The sequence below is a fragment of the Nomascus leucogenys genome, chromosome 13 (assembly GCF_006542625.1).
Source record: "Nomascus leucogenys isolate Asia chromosome 13, Asia_NLE_v1, whole genome shotgun sequence".
Classification (NCBI taxonomy): Eukaryota; Metazoa; Chordata; class Mammalia; order Primates; family Hylobatidae; genus Nomascus; species Nomascus leucogenys.
Genome location: NC_044393.1, coordinates 71,217,844 through 71,242,280, shown reverse-complemented (window position 1 = coordinate 71,242,280; position 24,437 = coordinate 71,217,844). Strand labels below are relative to the sequence as shown.

Below are 24,437 nucleotides of genomic sequence, written 5' to 3'. Positions count from 1 at the left end.
AAAACAATCGAAATTGATTAAGGCCTGGTCCCACCTGTCACAGATAATATATGGAGATCAATAATCTATTAATAAGTAAAAACATTTTGTTGTGGAATTTTTCTTACCATGACATTCAGTTCGACCCAATTGATTAGGAAATACAACTCGTGTCATATTGATTTCACTATCTAAAACAGCGCCCAGATTAATTGGGAACTGAGAAACTAGCACTTTGTGTAAGAACTGGGATCCAGTTGAGCTCTCAGTGTAGTTAACTGGTTTGTGCTTTATGATGACAATGAGAATTAAAGGGGATTTGATTTGAAGAGCTGATTTAATGTTAGTGTTAAACGTGGTAATAGAAAAGGCAATGTCAGTACGCTTGAATACAGCTATATGTAATTAAACACTACATTATCCCTCAATAACAAATTTTCCTGCAGTACCTTTAATAATAAAGGTGGTGGTGCGCATGTTCTCACTCATAGGTGGGAATTGAACAATGAGAACACCTGGACACAGGAAGAGGAACATCACACACCGGGGACTGTAGTGGGGTGGGGGGAGGGGGGAGGGATAGCATTAGGAGATATACCTAATGTAAATGACGAGTTAATGGGTGCAGCACACCAACATGGCACATGTATACATATGTAACAAACCTGCACATTGTGCACATGTACCCTAGAACTTAAAGTATAAAATAATAAGAATAATAAATGTGGTGGTGGTAGGATTTGGGAATGAATGAGCAGGTTATGGTTATAGGCATATCAACATATAGCTTCACCAGGAGTCCACAATTATTTTTCTGTGAAAGTCAGATATAAACATTTTAGGCTTTGCTGACCAAAGATATCAAAACTGTTTATTTCTGCCTATGTATTATGAAAGCAGCCATAAACAGTACATAAATGAATGGGCATGGCTGTGTTTCAATAAAACCTTATTTGCAAGAACAAGTGATAGGCAGATGTGACCCTCGAGCCAGTTTGTGGACCCTTGGTCTAACCATTCTGGTAGACTTAATGCTCACATCTTTCAGATCTTCCTCTTTTGTTCTTTTTTAGATAATACCAATATTTGTATTATCCATTTTTCTTGTTCTAGGTTAATGAGACGGTAGATCATACTACACAATGTGAATGGTTCTACAACATACTAGCTCTTCTTTATGAAAGGGGGATAACAGTAACTCCCAGGATGATTATAAAAATTAATGAGATAATGAGAGAGAAATGCTTGCCACTTAGTAGATGTTAAAAAACACAAGTGGGTTGTTCTTCTCTCTTTTACAATACACTTTTTGCCTGGAGTTTATGTTTAGTTAATATGATCTTAACTTTGATATATATATTTTTTCAATTTCTTGGATACCTTTGGAAGACTCCTCAAAGATCCATGCTGCTTAAACAAGCCATAGATTTATCTGCTGCATAAAGTGGTTGAAGAGATGAAAAAGACCACAACAATCATTTGGCCAAGCCACAGAAGAGAAGATGTGCCTCATAAAGTTAAATGACTTGCCTCAGGTGATAAGACTTAACATTGAAATTTGATAATCACTTGGAGACACTCAAAATACTTGAAACAATTTGGGAGCACCCTGATTTTTAAAACATCTTCTAGGATGGATGACTTAGGGCCACCACTAGCCCATATGGTGTCTTTTTGAAAATTAGAACAAGGCATTCCTTCTCAAGACACTTCTACTCGTCAAAAAATTGTTCCTAAATATACAATTTATTAGAGTCAAACACTTTACTACCCTCTAATGGAAAATTGCCATAGTGAATACAGAAATCTTTAACATCTGTGATATGATTAGTTCTCCCTTAGATGCAATGCATAATTTACACATCTGTGCAAAGTAGTTAATCTTACCTTTATGTTTTGTATAGTGTTAGTGGCTTACATTTGCTGATTGTTTGCAGTGGAACTACATCTGCCAGATCTGAATTCCACTGGAAGGAATCCAGTGAGAAAAGCTGGCTGTTCTGGAGTGATACTTGTTAGTTACTGACAATTAATCTAATAACTTCCTTTTTCCAATCTTGTTTTAGTCCTAATACCCATTCTTAATTTTCATTAATTAGCAAGAATTACAAAACACAGTCCTAACTTCTTAGATTAAGAGGTTACATCCTCCCAGTTTAAGTTGTCAGTGTAGTGAAATCGAAGGTTTCTAGTACCTTCTAGTTTCATGTTAATTGACAATGTGTGCTACATCACCAGCTAACAAATTCATAAACCCTGGGAATCCCACTCCCAGCCTGAGAGCTCATGAAGCTGAATTGATATTGGGCTCCTCTTTGTTATATTGGAGATGATTCTGGGCTGTTGCCAGGCACAACTAACCAGACCCTTGACTTCAATAATCTGAGCCTGATTCACAGTGAAGCTGGCACAGGGTAAAACAAACCCCCATAGAAACCTCATAACCTTGACAAAGAAAAAAATCGTGCTTGCCTTAATAGCAAACTATTGATAAAAGATTTATTCTCCTTGAGAGAAATAATTAATAGGAGGTAGAAGTCAAATAGGAGCTGGGAAAGAAACTGAAATAGGTGCTGTAAAACCTGGGGAAGACCAACAGAAAAGATGAGAGAATAGCAACTCCCAGGGGCGTGGATTGTTAATACTTTTGCAATGTTAGAAAATATTTGGCTGGCACAGTGGTTCTATTTAGTTCTGGACTATGAATCTGGTGAAAATTGTGCAAATGGTCCATCATGTAAGATGCTTAATAAAGATGATGATGCTTTGCATCCTCTTATTTATCTGTCCATATGGTAATTATTGATGTTTTTCGGATTTCTTCCCTGGCATTTTTTTTTTTTCTCTCTCTCTCTGTGTTCTTTCTGGGTGCATGTATCCTACCCATGGCATTGGATGCCATCTATGTCTTAAATCAATCCCAATTTTCTCACCTGAGCTTCAGATTATCTGTGCTACTATCTACTTGACATCCTTGTTCAGATATTTCCAAGACTTCTTAAACTCAATGTAAATTTAAAAATTTATACTATAAATCAGTGTTTCTCAATGGGGCCAAGCTAGGTCTGCTAAATGAATCCTTTACGTGATTACTCGTTTCAGGAACTGGCAACCACTATCACCCTAGTTGCTCTCTATATAATCCTTGATGCTCTCTTTTCTCTCACTTCCACATTCACCAAAATCAGGACTTTCTCTTCTCTATTAAACATATTGGCTCCAAGTCTTTCTACCCACATACAACTTGTCTTCGTCAGGCTGCTATTATATTTTTACATGGATTGTTGTGACAGTCTTTCACCTGGCCTCCCTCTCTCCAGAATTACTCCCCTAATGACCATTCTCCTCACAGTAGACGCATTAATATCTTTCAAAACTGCAAATATGGTCATGTTCTTACTCTCAGCTGTCTCCCCGTTCCTCCCAGGATAAAGTTCAGACCTATTATAGCCTCCAGGGCTCAGCATAAATGTACCCCTGTATATCTTTATAGTCTCATCTCATCATCACCCACCTCCTTACAAAATATTATCCAATTCCTGAACTTCCTCCACCTCCTTGAATAGGCTTGCCCTTTCTTGTTTTTGAGCCTTTTCTGGTTGTGTTTTTTTTTACCTTAGATATTCATCTCCCCCTAACCTTTTACTTGGTTAATTCCTAGTCCTCTTTTTAGGTTGTAGCTTAGAAGTTACTTTCTTGAGGATTCGCAAGTGTGAGTTAGGTATTTCTAAAGGACCTTATACTATTTTTTTCATAACACAAATTACTCTGTGATTTCATTGACTGTAGACTTTTGAAAATATGTGGAAGATTTTTCATTATTACAGACTCAGGGCAGGGTGTTGCTGACATCTGGTAGGTGAAGGTGAAAAACAATAAATCCCCACTGAAAGAAGCCACTCAGAGCAATCAGTTTCCTTAATTTATTAAAGCATCATATAACTGTAAAGCCATTTCAGATACCTTTGCATTTTAATTTGCTTTGATGATAATGATTATGTTAATATTATCATCCCTTTCAAATCATGGGTGGGTCTATTTGTGCATCAATAAAAGCAGTCTTTGATTTCCCTCTCCAAGGTCAATAAATAAATAAATAAATAAATCCTCGCTGAGTCATACACCATATAGACAAAACTATTTCTAGCACACAGTTGCACTCACATCTTGGCCTTACCATCACACTGCACACTTTTGGACTTCCAACAGTCAGCCTCTCTTTGCCTGAAGGCTTTCTTTGACAGTGAAAGCTCTCTTTGCTCATAATCACAGCAGCCCAGAAATGCCAGGAATTGTGACCCTCCTCACTTCCATTCTCTTCAGCCAACCAATGACCCATGGGAGCTGATATATCAATAGGCTAGCTCGTTAGTTTTTTGGATGGGATAATTTGGATGTGGATATCTTCTACTGGCTCCCAGAATTCTACACTGGGATTATATTCCAGTTATCCACTTGAGGAACTTGACTGATACTACATCCATTATCAACTGTCTTTCCTTCCCTGACTCATTTTCCTCCTGACAGGCATTAAACTCTTGTCACAGGTTCTGCTTCTATAGCAATCCAAACTAAGATTCCACTAGACTCCTAAGTATCCTCAATACCTAGCATGGTGCCTAGCACATAGCAGAAATTATATATACATAAATATATAATACTGTATAAATTTGTTATATATATATAATTTTAATTGTACATAATTATACCATATATAATTATACCATATATAGCATAATTGCTTGTTTTATATATATATAATTATATATAATTTCTGAACAGAGATGTCAATTGTATGTATAACTATATATAATTACAATTATATATAAAAACAATTATGCCATATATATGGTATAATTATTTAATTCTGGCATATACAAATATTGTAGAATAGTATTGACACCTTTAAAAGCCATGGTACGAAGATGTGTTGAAGGTGGAGGTGGAGATAAGGGAAAGTTGTTACAGGCTTGGCTTGTATGTAATGCAGCTTTAGGTTATGTTTGAACATTGGATAGTAATGCTAAAGAGACACATTCTTCTCTATCATTTCTTCCTTCTTGGAGTTCATGTGAAAATTTCCCCAAAACTTGAGGGTGGGTAAAGAGCATCAGTATGAGTTTGAGCCAGCCCTGACTATCAACATCATTGTGTAACCATAGGTTTAGGTCACTGCATGGTTGACAATACAGGGGGCTGATAGGACCAGCTTTGTGCTTCTGAAAGATTTATTAGACTGAATGTTGAGAATGAATCAGGGAAAGGGGAAAGGGCCAGAAAAATATATATTCTGAGGCTACTGCAGTGTCAGAAGAAAAGATACTTGAAAAAAATGATTGGATGGTCATAGCATCATTTAGACCATTATTCTCCAGTTTGCTGAATTTGGAGCAGGGAGAGCAGAAACCACTCTAGGTATTTTAAAGAAAAATTCATACAAGGCACGAAGATCAAGAGTGTATACACATAGCTAGGGTCCCAGGATTGGGAAGCTAGAATCAGAAGCTACTGCCCTTGCTGCCATGGTTCCAAAATTAGGTACTAGAACCCTGTAGCAGAAAAATTATATCTTTATAATCTTCTTACCAGCAGGGTCCAAGAGGGCAAGAAGAGGGCTTCTGTGAATTTCTGTCTTCTAAATCTGTGTAAGGGCATTTACAGGGTAGCCAGCAAGTCAGAAAGCATGAGTAAATATATGATAAACCATTTAATATTACATTATAATGCATGGTAAAATAACATTGTGCTTCCAGACCTGTGACTCCTGTATGTGGTGGAACATACTTCATCCAGGACCCTAGCTGCGAAGCAGTCTGGGAAATACAGTTGCTAGCATTTTAGGCTTTGAAGTGTAGGAAGTGTTGTAGTTACTATTGCTGTGTAACACACTACCCCAAAATGTAGTGTCTTAAAACAGTAGTCACTTATTTTGCTCATCAACCTATAATTTGGGCACGGCTCAGTGCAAACAGCTGGTCTCTGGTCCATGTAGTGTCACGTGAGATGTGTTGATACAAAGTTGGAGAATCCATTTCATGACAGCTTGCGTACATAGCTGACAAAATGGTTCTGCCTGGAAGCTCATCTGGAGCCATGGGCCAGGGCCTTGGTTTCTTTGATGTAGGTCTTTCCATGGCTATGCAACTTTGACACAGCATGGTGGGGCTGCTCCAGGAGCGAACATTCCAAGAGAATCAGGCAGAAGCTGATTCTTTTATGACTTGGGCTTGGAAGTCACATAGCATCACTTTCACCATAGATCCAAGAGGAGGGACCATAGACCCTGCTTCTCAATGGGATGAGTTTCAAAGAGTCACATACAGGACAGAAGATACTGTCCGGCTGTTTTTGGAAAATATTATTTGCTGCAGAAAGGTTCCCTAGAGGGTGAGTGGCTGTGAATATACAGCGATTACCCTAATTGTCAGTCTTTCTCACTGGCCTTGTCAATATTTCCTCAACGGCCTTAATAATTTTTTAACAGTTCGTTTTCTTCTCTAGGTGCTTTATTGAATCTTTTTAAGTATCCCCTTGGACATAAAACTAGAATGCCATGTAGACAAAATGTGGAACTTTTTTCATTTAACATTCTCTAAAAATCCCAGGAAACATACAGTTTTAACTTCCTAAGCCTCTTAAGTTACTTCCTTGAAGTAAAGGTGTTATAACAGACTTTGCTATTTTAATATTTTTCATAAAGAACTTTAATGCTGATAGTTTTCACTACAAGCCTTTATTAAATAATTTAGCAATGAGGATAACAATTACTTTCACCAGTTCATTTCTTTGTATGGATAATTCAGAACTAAAGCAACTCTCCTAGGATTGAAGCAAGATAATAGAAATCTGAGAGATACTGGGAATAGCTCATGCAAAAGTAAAATATTTCAAATTAGCATATTTGGAGCAGTTCTCTAAGGTCAGTCTGTGCTTCTTGTGGCCTGCTTAGAATGTGTCACAGCTGATGGACTGATGATAATTTTTTGTATGTAACAAGAAGTTTCAATTTAACACCTACAGTTTTTCTTACTCCCACTTCCAAATCTTATTTTTTAAAAAATGTTTTTCTTAAAAAAAAAAAAAACATTGGTAAGTACAATTTAATGTCAAGGATGTTTAGATTCTTAAAACTGGTGCAGTGTCTTACATTTATATGTCTTAACATTTAATGCCACCCTAACACACCCATATCATACTAATGAGGAAGAGATCTCTAATGTACCAGAATATGTTGTAATTAGCAAATCAATCATGGTTTATAATATTAAAAAGCATGTTTTGTTTATCTTGACAAATGTGCAGATTTTCCATTTTCCCTAAAGAATTCAATTCAATAAATCCTTAATATTTCTGATGCACTATTTGTAAGCAGAATTCAATTCTAATATCACATTTTAAAATTTATCTGCTAGTAAAGAGATCATAGTTTCCAAGTTTTGTGTATTAGAGAAATAGCCTGTCATAATAGGTACTAAGAGATTTGAGGCTTTCAGATAACAAACATTAAAATTCAGTAAGATTTTCACTGTATCATTTGAGCAGAACATGCATCTGTTAAATGTTTGCGTTGATTTTATATGAAGAAGCTGCTGTCATAGTATCTCAAGAAGTATCATATTGGAACTATGATGGCCTCTGTAGTCCTCATGCAGGTAGCTACAGAGATGGATTGCGCTCTTGATTAATACTACTTTTGAGGTTTCAAAACTGCTCTTCATGATTTAAAACTGGAGATGCATTAGAACTTCCTTTTTCAACTGGAGTAAGTTACAAAGGTGTTACCAAAGAAAAAAAGAACAGATATTTTGCCAAAACTAGTAAATTTATTATGTTAAGTAACATTGCCTATACAGCGTCAGGTTTACAAGGAAAGGACTATTAAAGAGAGTATTTTCATTTTCAGTAAAAATCAATGCATTTTTTTTCATTCACCTAAAATACTGTGACTGCTGTTAGTGTGCCAGGCACCATTCTACCTATGGGGATATGAGGTTAACAAAAGAATCAAGACTCTTCTTCTCATGGGGCTTATATACGAATGAAAGGGAAAAATAACAAACAAATATAATGTCAGAAAACAAGAAGTGTTATGGATAAAAATAAAGCATGATAAAGAGACAAAGAGGGCCTGGTGGGAGTGGCGGAGAGACAGGCTGACATTCTGCTGGTGTGCATGACTCAGTCTCTTCTGATGGTTACTGCTAAATATTTTGAATCTCCTTCTTGAGAGGAGAGAATGGCACTTCAGACAGGCGGATCAGAGAACGCTTCTCTGAGGAGATGATATTTGAGCAGAGACCTGAACCCATGAGTGGAACAATAGGACTCTGATACCCTGCCAATGGAGGTCTCAACAGCCTAACTCTTGGAAAGTGAAAGAGTAGTAAGGTAAAAATGTTCATACTATCTGCTCCCCCAAATAACACAACAATTGGTCCTGAGGAATAATCCTAAACCTGGTGAAAAGCTTTTCTGCACAAATAAATGTTTATCATTGTATTGTAATAGGAAGGGTTCGAAAGAGCCTGAAGAGCCAATATTAGGGGCTAGGTGCTGTGGCTCATGCCTGCAATCCCAGCACTTTGGGAGGTTGAGGCAGGCGAATCACGAGGTCAAGCGATCAAGACCATCCTGGCCAACATGGTGAAACCCCGTCTCTACTAAAAATACAAAAATTAGCTAGGCGTGGTGGCCAGCGCCTGTAGTCCAGCTACTTGGGAGGCTGAGGCAGGAGAATGGCATGAACCTGGGAGGCGGAGGTTGCAGTGAGCCGAGATTGCGCAACTGCACTCCAGCCTGGCATCACAGTGACACTCTGTCTCAAACAAACAAACAAACAAAAACCAATATTAGGAAAATAATTACAAGAGCCATAGTATAAGAACAGGGTTTCTCTGTCTTGGCACTATTGACATTGTGTTCTGGGTGATTCTTTGTCATGAGGACTGTCCTACGCATTGCTGAATGTTTGGTGGCATCTCTGGCTTCTACCCTGTAGTTGCCAGTAGCACCCCTCACCCTCTGGTCAGTTGTAATCATCAAAAGTATCTCCAGACATTGCCAGACAGTGTCAAATGTCCCCTTCTTTGAAACTACTATACTGAATGAAATATTATATAGCCTTGGCAAAGGCTATATAATATTATATATTATATATTATCCATATATTATGTGTAATAAAAAATGCCTGTATCACTATAAAAAGAAGCATAAAAACATATTCACAATGAGACCACAATTATAAAAATAAAACAATATATGGAAAAAAGCTGTGAATGTGTTAAACACAAGGAATGAAATTTTGGTGTTTGATGGAAAAATCGAGTGATACTTACCTAACTGACTTACCTGGCTTCATTTATTTTCATTTGTCTCATAACTGATTATCGCCTCAGAGTTAAGGATCAAGGAAGAGAAAATGTTGCTGTATCTGACAGGAATTTTCTTTTTAATCTGTTTCAGAATATATTTATTAACATTTATGTAAGAATGCATAATTGATATGATATACATGTTACTGCATAATTATTTTCTGTTGGACAAGACTCTGTAAGTCACATTACTACATAAATGACCTTAAAGGGTAAAAAATTCTGTATCTCCTCAAAGGCTGCTTGTTCCTGGGACAAAGGCTAAGGGAAAAATAGACAAAATAATTGAGGTGACATGTATTACTGATTCAGATCAGCTCATGGTTAGACATTGTGGGTGGTGATAAAACAAAACTGTAAAACAAGAGGGCAAGGAGATAAGGTTAGAAAAGCAACAAAGGAATTCAAAATTAACCTTGTGTCCTTCCTCCCTGGGAGGAGAAATAAGAAGTACATTAATTCTTTTTGTACCTTGTAGAGTGGTGCTTATACCATTTGGGGATTTGTCACACTATTTATGAGACTTTTTGTGTGTGCCTATTTCTATTTCATATCTCCCATGACTATTGCTTTAAAAGAAAAGCTCCCATAAAAAGGAAAGCTAAATAACTTTAGCTCGATTTTAAAGACATGGTGACAATTTCTTGATATTGCTTGAGGTAACTGGAGGCTCCCTGAAGTGTTGTTGCTATAGAGCAATGGTTCTGAAACTTTAGCATGCATTAGATTGTTGGGCCCTAGCCCCCAGAGTTTCTGACAGATGGGAATCTGAGATTTCCATTTCTAACAAGTTCCCTGATTTTGTCGATGCTACAAATCTGGGAATCATATTTTGAGAGCCACTGGTTTAAAAAAAACTTCTCTGGCTTCCTGTTCTGGGCCCTGAGCCGAGCATTCTTAGGGATCAGTGAGCTCCTTTGTAGGTAATATTATAAAACACTCCTAGCCGAGGCAGGGGACCGCTGCAAGCATCAAAGTCTGCCTGATACTGATGATTCCATTTTCCTGCATTTCAGTTCCACATGGCTCTTGGATCTTGATGATTTGCCTCAACATGGGACCTCTTCTCTTTTTCCATTCTGGAATATTTTTTACCTCCTAATGCTTGTCTGTCTATGCCTTTTCCAATCCCCTCCTTGACCTTTGCTTATACTGGAGTCTCTGACTAGCAAATCTGCCTACTTCTAACCCCCAGCTAGTTTCTAAACTGGAAGTTCCCAACATTTCTTGGTACATGATGCTCTTAATTCATCAGTAACATTTTCATAATTCTGTGTCTTGGTCCATTCAGACTGCTGTAACAAAATACCATAAATGTGGTGGCTTATAAACAAACATAGATTTATTTCTCACACTTCTGGAGGCTGGGAAGTTCCAAGATCAAGGTCCCATAGATTCGATGTCTGGTGAGGGCTTGCTTTCTTATAGACAGCTGTCTTCTCATCGTAATCTCACACAGCGAAAGGGGTGAGGGGTCTTGCTCAGGCTTCTTTTATAAGGACACTAATCTATTTATGAGAGCTCTGCCCTCATGACCTAATCACCTCCCAAAGGTCTTACTTCCTAATATTATCACCTTGAGGGTGAGGGGATAAATTGTCGGGAAACATAAACATTCAGATCATAGCACTCCCTAAGCCAAAAGAAATACATAATTGTTCTGTTCATTAAGTAGTAAAGTTCAAATAATTTAATAGTAAAAGTTTGTGCAGTGTCTGCACATGTTGCTGTGTTTTCCTCACAAATGGAAAGTTTTGTGATTTCCCTTTGTACCTCAATGCACAGTTTGGGACCCACCACTCTAATTCCTGTCCCATCCTACTAGCCATTTTTTTTTTGTGCCATCATCATAGGGGGACCCACATCCACAATTTTCTGCCACACACACTTCAGCACAATGCTCCACAAGCAAACACAAATTAATGGCAATATTTATATTTATTTTTGCAGTTCCTTGGATAAAAACCATTTGAACAATGTTTGGTAAGGTGTTATTCTCATAAAAACTTCTTTCAAAACAAAGGTATTTCTATTTTCCACAAAAGTTAAAATTACATGCTGAAACAAAGTTAATGACTTAGGTAACACAATACAATGTCAGAAAACTGGTAGAGTAAGACCAGATAACGAACTACGTCATTAAACTAAACAATTACACGGAACTAGAAAACTTGACTCAGTAGTAAAATATAAAAATCTACAATTATAAATATAAATTTGGTCCATGGAGACACTAGGGCAGTATTTACAATAAGTAACAGATTATTTCTACTTTAGGTGAATGCTGCAGTTGTAAAATGTTGAATATCATAGGGAGGAGTGTTTTATTTACAGTCTACTGTATTAAAAGTTATATTTCTAGCAAACTTGATAATTGCTACAAATACACCTAAAAATTTGACACTAAAAACAAACATTTTCTGTAGTTTGGAATTCCTAATCTCTATAAATTGAAATTTTCTGTTAAAATCAATACAGAAAAAAATACCACAATTCCATTCTTAGAAATACTGTAAAATTCAATCATTTTAGTTCAAACATAATAAGTAAATTACAAGTCTTGCAAAAGGCACACATTGTTAATGATATAAATTTGGCAGCAGAATCCTATGTCATGGAAGTTACTGTCAGGTGATGGGAAATCAACAGATAACAGAACTAGACTGATTTTCCTGCCTAATTTTAGGAAGAGGAAAACAATGCTCAGATGTGAGTTCCCCCACCCCTTTCTGTGTTAAACTAAAGACTCTAAGCTCTCAGCTATATTTCCATCAGGCAATGCTGCACCATTACTGTCCAGAGAGGTGGATGGATTCTCTTCCTGCCTTGTGCTTACGAGGCTGAGGATCACTTTGTAGAGAAACTGATATTGCTCCTAGAGAACAGAAGATGGGAGGTTTTTAAGCTCGGTGAAGACATACATTTGTAAAAAGAAGAAATATTTTTAGACACATTTCAGCACTGTTCATTAAAGGACAATGTGTTAAGGGCACTGTTATACTCAGCAGATGTGCATAACCTATACTGATGTCTCTTCTGATTAAATTAATGTTGCAATTGGCAGACCATTCACTGACCTGAAAAATTAACCTACATACATTTGCCAACAAGTACTTAATTCTTGAAATCAGAAGGTGATGAGACAGGGTTCTGTTAATTTGTGGGGGAAACCGTTTGGCACTGGGCCCCTGTAACTCACTCAGAAACAAGTTTCTTCTTCTTTCTCTACTTGTTAGAAAATCCACTGAGTCTGCCTGTTTATGGAAAGATCTCAGGAATGACTGTACTGTTAGCCCAGGGACCCATGTAGAAGGCAATCCTTCACTGTTCACCAATAAGAAGAATTTCACATTCTATGAGCCCCACTGGTCCTATGCCCTGCTATGAGCAAAGGTAAGCACCTGCTCTGCTGTGGTCTCAGAGTAGTGGCACATAGAAGAATGAAACAGTTTTTCTCTTACAAGTGCCATCTCAGACAGTTTGGGGAGAGGCAGCTACAGAGAACCTGAACCAGTGAGGAGCATCATAGCGGAAAACCATTAGGCCTACATGTGAAGCAGTGCATAATTAAACGCATTTGCGAACTGTGCATCTCCAGAAGGGAGTTTCATGCAGCACAAGCTTGATACAACTCAGGGGCCCTGAATGAGACTTAATAGGGGCTCCTCTGCAGTGCATGTGCATGAAGATAACCTTGACCTCCTGCCAGCTGGTCTGGGCTGGAGCTTTGAAGAAGGTCCCTTTACAAGGCCCTTAAACAGACCAAAGAGCTGAAGATGAGCCTATGACTTCTACATTCACCTAAGCTTATTTGCATTGTTTACTATTGTGCACAAAGGCAAACATGAGATTTAAAAGTTCTTATCCATAAATTTTCTGAAGTATAAATTTTAAATGACTATTGTTCTATGGATTGTGGACTTGCAATTCAGCTTGAAAACTACATACTAATGTTATCAGTTAATAAGATCTTTCTTGATACATGATTTCGGCAGCCTCTAGGAAGTTAGTCGCACTCTATCAGTGAAAAATTTGGTTCGCTGCCTTGTTACTTACAATGTCAGCAAAGACTCCTGGCCTCATTAGATTGATCATCTTGGCTACCTGGTAAACATCCACAGAATTTTCTTTTTCTAGTTGGTGCATAAGGGTTGTCAGAGCACAGAAAGTTCCTGCCGTCACTCCTCCGTGCCTTGTAAAAAAAAGAAAAGGAACAAAGACTCCATTGAGATGCACCACTCACATTTAGAACTCACAAAGCATATAGCATTGACAACTTTGCAGTGAAAACACTGAAACTTTTAATGAATTGTCTCTCTTCACTTTTTGCACAAAGAACTATGATTTAATCTGAAATATTGCCAAGTGCTCATGATATTAATAGTGGAATACTTTACAGAAGTTTAGTATTTGCTTATGGTTTATTATTTGTATACTATGAAAGGAGTTGGCAATAATAAAAAAATAACCTGAGAGTATCATATAAAGACGTGTATAATATACATATAATACGAATGCATAAATACATATATAACAAACTGTATTTTATATATTTATAACATAAGTTCAGCATATGCATTTTTTATTTGTTTATGATGGAGTCCTAGGAAGATTTATTGGATGAAGTTTCTTGTTCCTGAAAAATAAAAATCGTATCAATTTCACTTCTATGCCAGGAAATCAATGACTGAAAATGCCTCTCTGGTTGGCTCCTGTAAAATTTCGCTGCTAAAACACTGACTTAGTATACAAAGTGTTCTCAGCATCAAATGCAAGAGAAGATACTTGTGATCATGACCCCATTCTCTGTCTTCAACAGGGACTTCAAGTGAAGTAAAACAAAACAAAAAACTGTTCTGTGTTAACTTTATTGATAAGATGCAGATAATCCACCATGGCTGAATCATCACAGTGGGTCCTAAGCATTAGGTTTGTCTGAAGACAACAGAAATATACATATGCCCAGAGAATGAGCAGGTGTGAAACAATCTAACACATGGAACTTACTCATCATGAACAATCATGGGCCCATCCCTATTGGCAGCTTCTTCTTTTATAACACTTATAAGTTCAAAAGTTTTACTAATGGGGCTATCTGGATTTGGCCATTTAGGACACTGAAAGTGCCTCACTTCAAGTACATAATCATCCTATAACAAGAAAAAACAAAGTAATGTTAGTGGCAGTTTACCAGGAGTGGAATCATTGGGGAAAATCAGGAATTACAGTAAGGTAATAAAACCCAATGGCAGGCATGAGTGAGCAGCAGTGCAGCACATTCTTCATTGTAGAAGGAAGAAACAGTTGTGATGCCACATTTACCACGCATAGATTTACTAGTAGAATCAAAAAACATAATTTCTTTTTTTATTCTAAAAATAAACTCTATCTGTGGGTAAAATATGCCAGTGCTTACAAACCATGAAACTATGTACCAAAGATGTATTTGCACTGCTTAATTCAGATTTATAAAAGGAAATCATTGGTGTTAAAATTTGTTTTGAAAATAGCATACACTTTCTTCACATATCAGTAATCCTCAGGCTTAAGTAAAAGGAGATTGCATGACACAGTGGAGAAAACGCCAACAAGGAGGTAGAGATCTAGGTTCAACTCGGATCCCAATTCTGATTCTTACTTAAGTGACCAACAAGACTGTGACTTGATTAAATCCCTTAAACCTCTCACCCCCAGCTTCCAAAAGTGTACTTTTTTAAAAAAATGTTATGTTTAAAAACAAGTAGCAGAACCTAAATTTTACGTAAAAGTGCAAAGGGCCAAAATAGCCAAGATACTGGTAAATAAGAAAAACAATAGAGGAAATTAACTCATCAGATATCAAGAATTACTCTAAGCTATAAGAAGTAAAACACTGCCAGTGTGGCTGAGGGATGAACAAAGTGACCAGTGGAATAAAATAAATGTCCTAGAACAAGCACATGTATATATATACTATATGAATCACATAAACTATATGATCATATAAACTACATGAATGACTGAACTGATATTGCTAATTCATAAATAATGGTGGGACAATGGGTGTCACATGGAAAATAATGAAACTGAACCATTGTCTCACAAAATATAATACAAAAAGTCAATTTCAGGTGGTACATTTAGAAAACAATGTAGGAGAGCATCTTCATGATTTCAGGGTAAACAGTATTTTTTAAAGATACTAAATGATGGTTTCCTTTTAAAGGCCAGCAATAAAAAAGATCAATAAATTCATATAGATTAAACTTCAAAACTTTTCTTTCACCAAAAAACAAAGAAAAAAAAGAATCACAAAGAAAGTAAAAAAGTCAAATCCCAAACTGGGAGAAAGTATTTGCAATATATGTAGCTGACGAAGGATTAGTATCCACAATATGAGACCTCTGATAAATCAGTAAGTGATAAATAACCTAACAGAAAAATGGGCAAAAATCATGAACGCAGTACAAAAGATAAAATCTGAATCATCAATTAATTTATATAAAAATATATTTATGTAAAATATTATTTACAAAACATATTTTATGTAAAAATATTATTTATGTAAACAATTATGTAAAAATATAAAGTTACGTTGAAGACTTCATTTTCAACAAGAGAAATGCAAATCAAAACCAACAAGAGATGCCGTTTCATTCCCAAAACAAGCACTAGTGAGGATGTAGTGATTGCAGATCACTCATACATTCCTGATGAGAGGATACCTTGGTAGGATGACTTTGGAAAACAATTGACTTCATTTAGTAAAGTTAAAGAAAGTTGAAGATGATCCAACACAATAACACAGCAGGGGAATTCCCAGGGTATCCCCAAGAGGAAATTTTGCATGTGACTAAAAATATTCATATCAGCACTGTTTGTAATAGCAAAACCAAACTAAGACAAAACACAACAAACAAGTAATAATTTGCATGTAAAATATAAAAAAGGATATGTATTATCTGGAGTGCTAAGCAGCAGCAGTAAATGAATTTGAACTACACCCAAACACATGGATAAATCTCAGTAGCATAATACACATAATTTATATAAAGTTCACAGATATTTAAAAGTAAGCAACACACATGTGAAGGAAAATAAAGACAAGAGTTAAATGACAAAATAAGTCAAGAGAGTAATAAACACTAATTCAGGAAGAGGCTACTTCTGAAGTGAGGAGACGATGAAGGGGATAGGGAGCACATGAAAGACTTGATGGTCAAGGCCATGTTCTATTTCTTAAAGTCAATGGTGGGTAACAGTAATTTAACATAATTGTTAAACCTTGCACATCGAATATAAACATCTTAAATATATTCAATATTTAATAAATTATTAAAAATAGTCCTCACAACAAATACATAAATAAAAGGCCCCTAGCTTTTGAGCTCAGTAGCATAGACCTTCACTTGTCTACTAATCTCAAATGTTGTGATATTTGGGTAAAGTGCTTGAAAATGTCTGAAATTAATGAAACTCTCCACTTTAGTCTTTCCTTCTTTTTTGATCTTTGTTATAGAAATACTGTTGATCCCTGGGTTGGGCTCCTGGATTAATAATAGCTGATTTACATAGATGAGACATACTGAATTGGGAACAATCAGGAACTTCCATTATCTAGTTTATTTTCTGTATAATACTAGGAGAAAAACAGTGCTAATTTCCCAGTGCCGAGCAAGATATTAAACATGATCAGTGATCAGGATAATGGGTGTGACAAGATAATAGGTATCTAATGATTATTACTCTTGTAATAGGCTTTCTTACTAACTAGGAATAATGAGAAGAAGGCATGAGAGATGGAAGATCTAAATGGATGCTACTAAAGTGATCAGGGAATAATCAGAGGTAGAAATTAGCATGGAATATTAAGAGCTCTCAGGGACCTTAGGAGCTTTCTAGTTCCTGCCCTTCATTTTACAAATAAAGACCTAAGTCTTTTTTGTTTTAATGAGATAGGATACTATTCCACTGCTATGCTGTTTACATTATTAGTTATTTGTATTATCAAGTTTATATGTATTGGTCATTTAAATCTTCTAGAGAATAGAGAATCTTCTTGTATACCATATATGTACTACTTTTCAGAACTAGAGAAAAGTGAAACATTCAAATTATTTGGAACATGATTTAACCTTTGTCAGATTGAGAAGGTACTCTGAATCTCACATTCCTTAGACATCATTGTTACTATCTTTTAGTATTTTACTATAGCTCTACATAAATCATTATTGACAAATAATTCAATAATAGATATTTGCATATAATTAAGAGTTTAGTAAAAGAATGTATTATCTTGTAGATAACAGCAGTATCTGGTGTAATAGATAACCAAGACTTTAGTAAAATATTCTTTTTTTTTTTTTTTGAGGCAGAGTCTCGCTCTGTCGCCCAGGCTGCAGTGCAGTGGCCCAATCTCGGCTCACTGCAAGCTCCACCTCATGTGTTCACGCCATTCTCCTGCCTCAGCCTCTCCGAGTAGCTGGGACTACAGGCGCCCGCCACCACGCCCGGCTAATTTTTTTTTGTATTTTTAGTAGAGACGGGGTTTCACCGTGGTCTCGATCTCCTGACCTCGTGATCCGCCCGCCTCGGCCTCCCAAAGTGCTGGGATTACAAGCGTGAGCCACCGCGCCCGGCCTGACTTTAGTAAAATATTCTTAGTTTATTGTCCTGCATGTTTTCAAAGCACTTCATTTATCAACTTATTACATCACTATCACTCATCAACTTTTTACATCGGTAGAGGATAGTAAGTTTCGGTAGGTAGTATTTTTCCCATTTTACGTAGGAGAGTAAAGGTAGATAGTATTTTTCCCATTTTACTTAGCAGAGTTTAGGTGGGTAGTATTTTTCCCATTTTACTTACAAGGTAAGGGCTTACATTAAAACATGAGAATTAAAATTAATAAATTTATTCTTTTACTGTGTTTATTTTTCACCTAAATTCTATCAACCACTAAACTGGAGTAAATAAGCTTTGATTTCCTGTGTGTGTAAAATTCAGGAATGATGTAGTGATGACTAATTGTTTAATGATTCTATACCATTTTGAAAATGAAAGTGACAAGGTAATTTGATTATTTGTGTAATTGTCTCAATTGGGAAAAAATCAGAATCATGCTTTTCCTTTCTAGGAAAGATCCTTAGGTCAGAATATGTTTAACATGTGTTTAAGATAAAAAGTTTGTCATTTAACTTATATCCTTACCTGTGTAGCTTCTAAGATAAAGTCTTGAATTATAAGTTTTTCCTCATTAGATAGACATTTGTGTTCTTCAGCCATAAGAGTGACCTTAAAGCTCTCACAATTTATAGGCTCATCTTTATTTGGCCAGTAAACAAATTCATCTTCTGCCTGGAGAATTGCAAATGAAAGAAGAGTCTAGATTTTAATAAAATGCCCAATAAGTCAGACTGTGAAATAAAGTTAATTGGTTGGCACAGAAATTTCAACTCCAATTTTTCTTTGAATCTGAATATTTACTCTTAAAATCTTCCTAGTGCCTTCCACTAGATTGATGTGCTGAATAAAATATCACACTTAGGAACCCAAGCTATTGCTTTATTATTTTATGCTCTTAGCTTAACAACGATAAGCTTATTGCTTCTGTAATTGACAACTGAGTAGAGAAGATTCAAGTGATTTTAAGAGCTCAGAAATTTCCAGCCTCATGTGTAATGGTCACACAATAAATTTGTAGACAAGAACTGAATATCAAAGCTAAGTAAACATGTAAAGCCTAAATGAAATATTTATTTTGCTCGTTGGGTTCTCCAAACACATATAAAGAGGGGGATGGGATATCGCTGCTTTTCTTATACTAAAAACGTCCTTCCTATACTAGGAACTCACATAATTCTAACTAAGTCTTTTTTTAAAGAAAAAATTAGGGACCTCCTTAAACTCAGGGAATCTCTAAATATTCTAACACATTTTATTTTAAAAATGTAAATAGAAACATATAGACTGATTTCTTTCATGGCTGTGATTCTAATTTTCTTAAGCAATGCCACAAAACACATAGATTTAAGTTCATTTATATCTACTTTCATTTAAAACTTTTATTCATCACTTTGACCTAGGAGATTGTATAATGAAACCAAGCCCAACAGTAGAAGAGCATGCCTTCAACGACATTAGTTTATTAGTTGAAAACAAAATTACTTTGCTTGTGTGTATGCTGGACTTTTCGCTATTTGTAACCTGATATTCCCCTGTAAAGAAAGTCCCAAAAGTGGTCTAAGGGACTTACCATGTTTTGGCCATCAGGAATCATAACCACCAGTTGGGCATTATGGTCCCATATCATCCTCCAGAAATCCTTGATGGTATGGAGGAGAGGGTGCTGGGTAATGATGAATTCATTGCTCTGGTAATAGCCCTACAAAACCAAAGAGAAGACAAAAACAACACTGGCGTATGCCTTTAAACATTCAGATAAACATTTATACATCAATGGACCTTAAGTCAAAATAGTCTTTTGAATTGCGGATTGTGTCTATATGTAGTAATATGATTATTATAGCCAATGCTTACTGGGCACTTTGTATGTTAGGTGTGACACTATGTGTTTTTTTTCTCTTAAATTATTTGTTCCTCATAGCAGTACTGTGAGATAGGAACTGTGATCCCCATTTTACAAATGATTAAACTGAGGCTTTAGAAGTTAAGCGTTGTGCCCAAGTTTGCTTTAAGAAGTCAGACGTAGTATTCAAGGTTACCTACCATCTTGTAGTGAATGTTTATGATTTTTATGTTGCCTTGGCATTCCTTTTAAATATAAGTTGGACTTTGTCATGCCAGAAGCAGAATTCAGTCACCCTTGATACAGTTTCCAGTTCTACATCGTCCCATCCACCAGTTCCTTAAAGTGATCGATCCGGGTATCTAACTTACAGAACTGCTCCATGGTGACCATTTCACTACGGAACAGCCTGCTTGGCTGGCCTTGCTGACCCTCACACCTACATGGACTTTGCAGATATGCCATAGTAAATACCTCTCAGTCATTATGTGACCTCCTGGGACTTGTGCCTGCTTGCTTTAAACCCATCAAGTAAAACTCCCCATGGAAAACCTACTTGGATTATGCCCTGGACCTGATAAAGGCATTGGTTCATGGGTCCTCTTCTCTCTTTCCCTGCTTGCTCTGCCTAAGCTCTATGCATGTGGCCTCCAGTGCCATGAACTCCTCAGGGTCCATAAATACTAAAAACTCTAAACTTTCACACTGTGCTTTTGTCATTGAAGACTTCAGGTGAGACTGCTCAACGGAACCCATGCAGGTGAATCCCATATTGGTGCTCTTTCATCTGGGCCTCTGGTGGTCACTGAGGATGGTAGCTATCAGCTAAGCTGATAGAGAAACGAACAGTTTCATTAAAAACACACCTCTAGCTGTAGACTTACCAAACTGCTTTGTGGATACTGTCTCTTACTCCACAGAGAGTGAGAAATCTACAGGAGAGTTTACATTTCCCACTTTGGTGTCCAGACACCTTGGTTGCCTCTACAAGGGAGGAACCAGGGAGACACCTTGCATATTTTGCTACAGATACCTAGAAGCTACAGCTATTGGATTAATTGTGATATTTATACTGTCACTGAAGTCCTGGCTCTTCTAGCCCCTTCTGCTTTCAGTTCCCATTCCTATTACCCAGTGGCTCATTTGAAATGTGAATGTATTTAGATGCCACTACCACACATCCCTGTGTTTCCTGCATAGATATTACTTCATATTTTCTTTGCTGGATAAATAGAACAGAGGTTTTGGAATAAGAATTAGGAGCTTTTCATCAGAAGCCAAGCTCTGTGACTGATCGACCTTAAATGTTAATGAAGGTCACACAACAGCTACTAAAACATTCATCCCTCACACAAAAGATGTAAATGCAGAAGAAAAGCATTGTATCTTTAGAAATCCAGGTCCTAAAATGAGCCCAGTTTGCAGGGTAAGAATCATGCTGCAAACCTGGAGTAGTGATGTCAGTGAGGTTAGGCTTTGCTGAAGCCGGTGAATCCTGAGTTTGCTCAGGGGTTCTGCCTTAGTGAAGGAAATAAAGCCTTTTAGATAAGCAGGTGTAAGTTTTACACCTAGTCATCAGCTCTGAATGGTGAGTTTGTGTTCCTGCATCTACTAATTTGTCTTGCTTGAGGTTTCTTCAGTCCCAGCACACATAAAAGCATGCTGTTATTACAATTGTTGCTGTGGACTGTGGGCTTGCAGTCAACAGATTTAACTTAAATTTACCATTCATATTGCCCATGCCTGTAGTCTTTGCTTCTGGCAGCCCATTCTGGTTTTGATCCCTGTAACACAAGCTGGCAGACAGTCTCCTCAGTGACTTCTCTGACTTACCATGATATAGGAGGCATTGATGTAGTCTGTGCCTTCTCCACTGAGGGATGAAATGCCAACCCTTGATCTTTCCACTGGAACACAGAACATTCATTGTAAAACAAAACAAAACAAAACAAAACAACCCATGCTCACAGCACTGTACCATCTTTTCCCCATGCCAGATGTAAAATACAGCTGCATTTTTCAAGTTGAAGCATCTCTGATTCGTAAGCTAATTTTTCTATATATTTTGCATATTTAGATAAGACTTCAAGGATTTATGAGTCCTTTGGAACACTTACATATTGGACAAAATTAAAAATATCTGAATGTGCTCCATTTGCTCCAAAGGTATACATATATTGCCAAATTTCCTACAAGGCTCTTATCATTTTAAAAAAGTTGTTTTTTCAAGGATCAACACAACTTACCAGGGATGATAGAAGAAGTTCGATTCTTTTCCCTGTTGCATTGCTTTAGGGCTGTAGAATAGTCACTCTGCTGTATATTTGACTGACTCAGGAGCTGGGCAAGAAAGTAAAAAAATATATAGGTTATTTCATTTAAGTCCCCCAAATACACACACACATACACACACACATACACACACACACACACATCAATCAAGATAAGATACTGACTAAAAATATATATGAAATATTTTCCAATAAGTCCTTGAATTTAACCTTGTTTTAGTGAACTTCCTGGAGCTTCTGTGTTTTACACTGGGGGAATTAGAAGAAGCAAAGAAATCTCTAGTAATTCTTTTAGCATTGAGAGAATCTTCCTCATGGCTTCCACTATAGATGTGCAACCTCTATTTCCTCTATTTAAATCTCACACAGATGTTTGGAGGTAAATTACATCGTGTGTGTATATACATATATATATGTATATAATTCAATTTTATTTATTCCTTCTGTTACTGCTCCATTACATGAATAATCTACATTCTGTTTATCTACTCCTCAACTAGTCAATGTTTGGGTATTTGCAGTGTTTTGCAATTGTATAGCTTTATAGCTATGAGCATCTCCTGTATGTCTCTTAATGTGCACATGTGTGACGGTTTCCATAGAGCATTAGGAGTATTCAGTTATTCAGGGTTTAATTTTTGACAGTCAGATAAATGAAAAATAGTATATCATGGTTTTGATTTGCATTGTCTTAATTTCTGTGAAATTGTGAATTTTGGTGCTCATTAGTCATTAAGATATCTTCTTTGATGATTGCCTTTTCATATTTTTACTTCATTGCCACTTATTAATTTGTAGGGGGTTCATGCTGTCTTGAATGTAAATCTATAGTGTGCAAAAAGTTGGAAACGTCTTCAGTTTCTTTAATCACACAGAGATTTAGAGCCAATTTATTTTTCTTATTTAATAGTTTTCTGCAAATTATCGTTTTACGTAAGAAGTCCTTCTCTATCCTGAAGTTATTAAGAAATACTTTCCAATACATGCCCTGCCATGCGTTTTCCTCTCCTCCCCTCCTCTCCTTCCCCCTCCCCTCTCTCCTTCCCCCTCCCCTCCTCTCCTTTCCCCTCCCCTCCCCTCCCATTCCCTTCCCTCCCCTTCCCTCCCCTCCCACCCCCTTCCTTCCCCTCCTCTCTCCTCCTCTTCTCTTCTTTTTTGAGACAGGTGTCCACTCTGTCACCCAGGCTGGAGTGCATGCAGCTTCAACCTCCTGTGCTCATGAGTTCCTCCTGCCTCAGCCTCCCGAGTGGCTGGCACTACAGGCGTGCATCACCACACCTGGCTAATTTTGGTATTTTTTGTAGAGAAGAGGTTTCACCATATTACCCAGGCTGGTCTCAAACTCCTGGGCTCAAGCAATCCCCCTGCCTTGGCCTCTCAAAATATTGGGATTACTGGTGTGAGCTACTGTGCCCAACCCAATATTTTCTTTTCTAAAATGATCTTACAATATTTATAAAGGTTTGCTTTCACCTTTAGGCAGTTAATCCATCTTGCATACATTTTAGTGTTTGAGGAGTGGTAGAGATACAATATTACTTTTTTTGACATGAAAATTTTCCCAATGTTATTTATAGATTAGTCTGCTGTTTCTTCACTGATATGTAATGTTATCTTGGCCACATAACAGATTTCCTCAAATACATCATTCCTCTGCTAGATTCCTCCGTTTTCCAATACTATTATATCACATCATACGTTTTCCATATACAGTACAACAGAATTCTTCTATTATTATTTCCTTTTCAGTATGGGTGAGATATGTTGGCTCTTTAATTTTCCATGCTAAATTAAAATCTGTTCTACAGTTTCCATGAAAAATCCTGCTGTAAATTGGATTGATACTGCATTGACTTCTATAGTCAATGTAAGGAGAAGCAATATCTTAATATTTCCATGTATCAACATTATATTTTATTTGGGCCAATTTTATGCTCTTCAATTCACTTTTATAAATTTCTCTATATATTTACTGCACATTTTGTTAAGTGTCTTTTTTGAGATGATGAAGTTTTGCTACTGTTTTGTTACTGTTTTTGTTAATGATTGGGTTCTTTTTTGTTCTAATACGTTTTCTAATCACTCAAAGCTAACAAATAACAATGCTATTGATTTTTACGTATGTTTATTAAACTCTAATTAAAGATAATTATTTTCTCTTTTGTTTCTCTTGATATTCTTTGAAGGTAGTTATATTACCTATCTGCAAATCCTTTTCTACCTTTATACGTCTATCTAGTTTAATTCTATTTCCAGAATAATGTTGAATAGTAGTGCCAATAATTGAC

General features: G+C 36.6%; 1 protein-coding gene across 4 annotated transcripts in view; it reads right to left on the bottom strand.

Moving 5' to 3' along the window:
- Positions 1-11,269: 11,269 nt before the first annotated feature.
- Positions 11,270-24,437, bottom strand: part of PTPRZ1 (protein tyrosine phosphatase receptor type Z1) — a 195,130-nt gene continuing 181,962 nt past the window's right edge. For all 4 annotated transcript variants that reach the window (XM_003261255.3, XM_030825513.1, XM_004090211.2 and 1 more), the window contains 7 exons: positions 22,105-22,198; positions 21,692-21,765; positions 19,586-19,714; positions 18,541-18,687; positions 14,358-14,500; positions 13,407-13,542; positions 11,270-12,225 (listed from right to left, as the gene is read on the bottom strand). In XM_003261255.3, the coding sequence (XP_003261303.2) occupies positions 12,085-12,225; positions 13,407-13,542; positions 14,358-14,500; positions 18,541-18,687; positions 19,586-19,714; positions 21,692-21,765; positions 22,105-22,198 (864 nt within the window). In that variant the 3' untranslated portion in view covers positions 11,270-12,084. The remainder of the gene's footprint in view (positions 12,226-13,406; positions 13,543-14,357; positions 14,501-18,540; positions 18,688-19,585; positions 19,715-21,691; positions 21,766-22,104; positions 22,199-24,437) is intronic.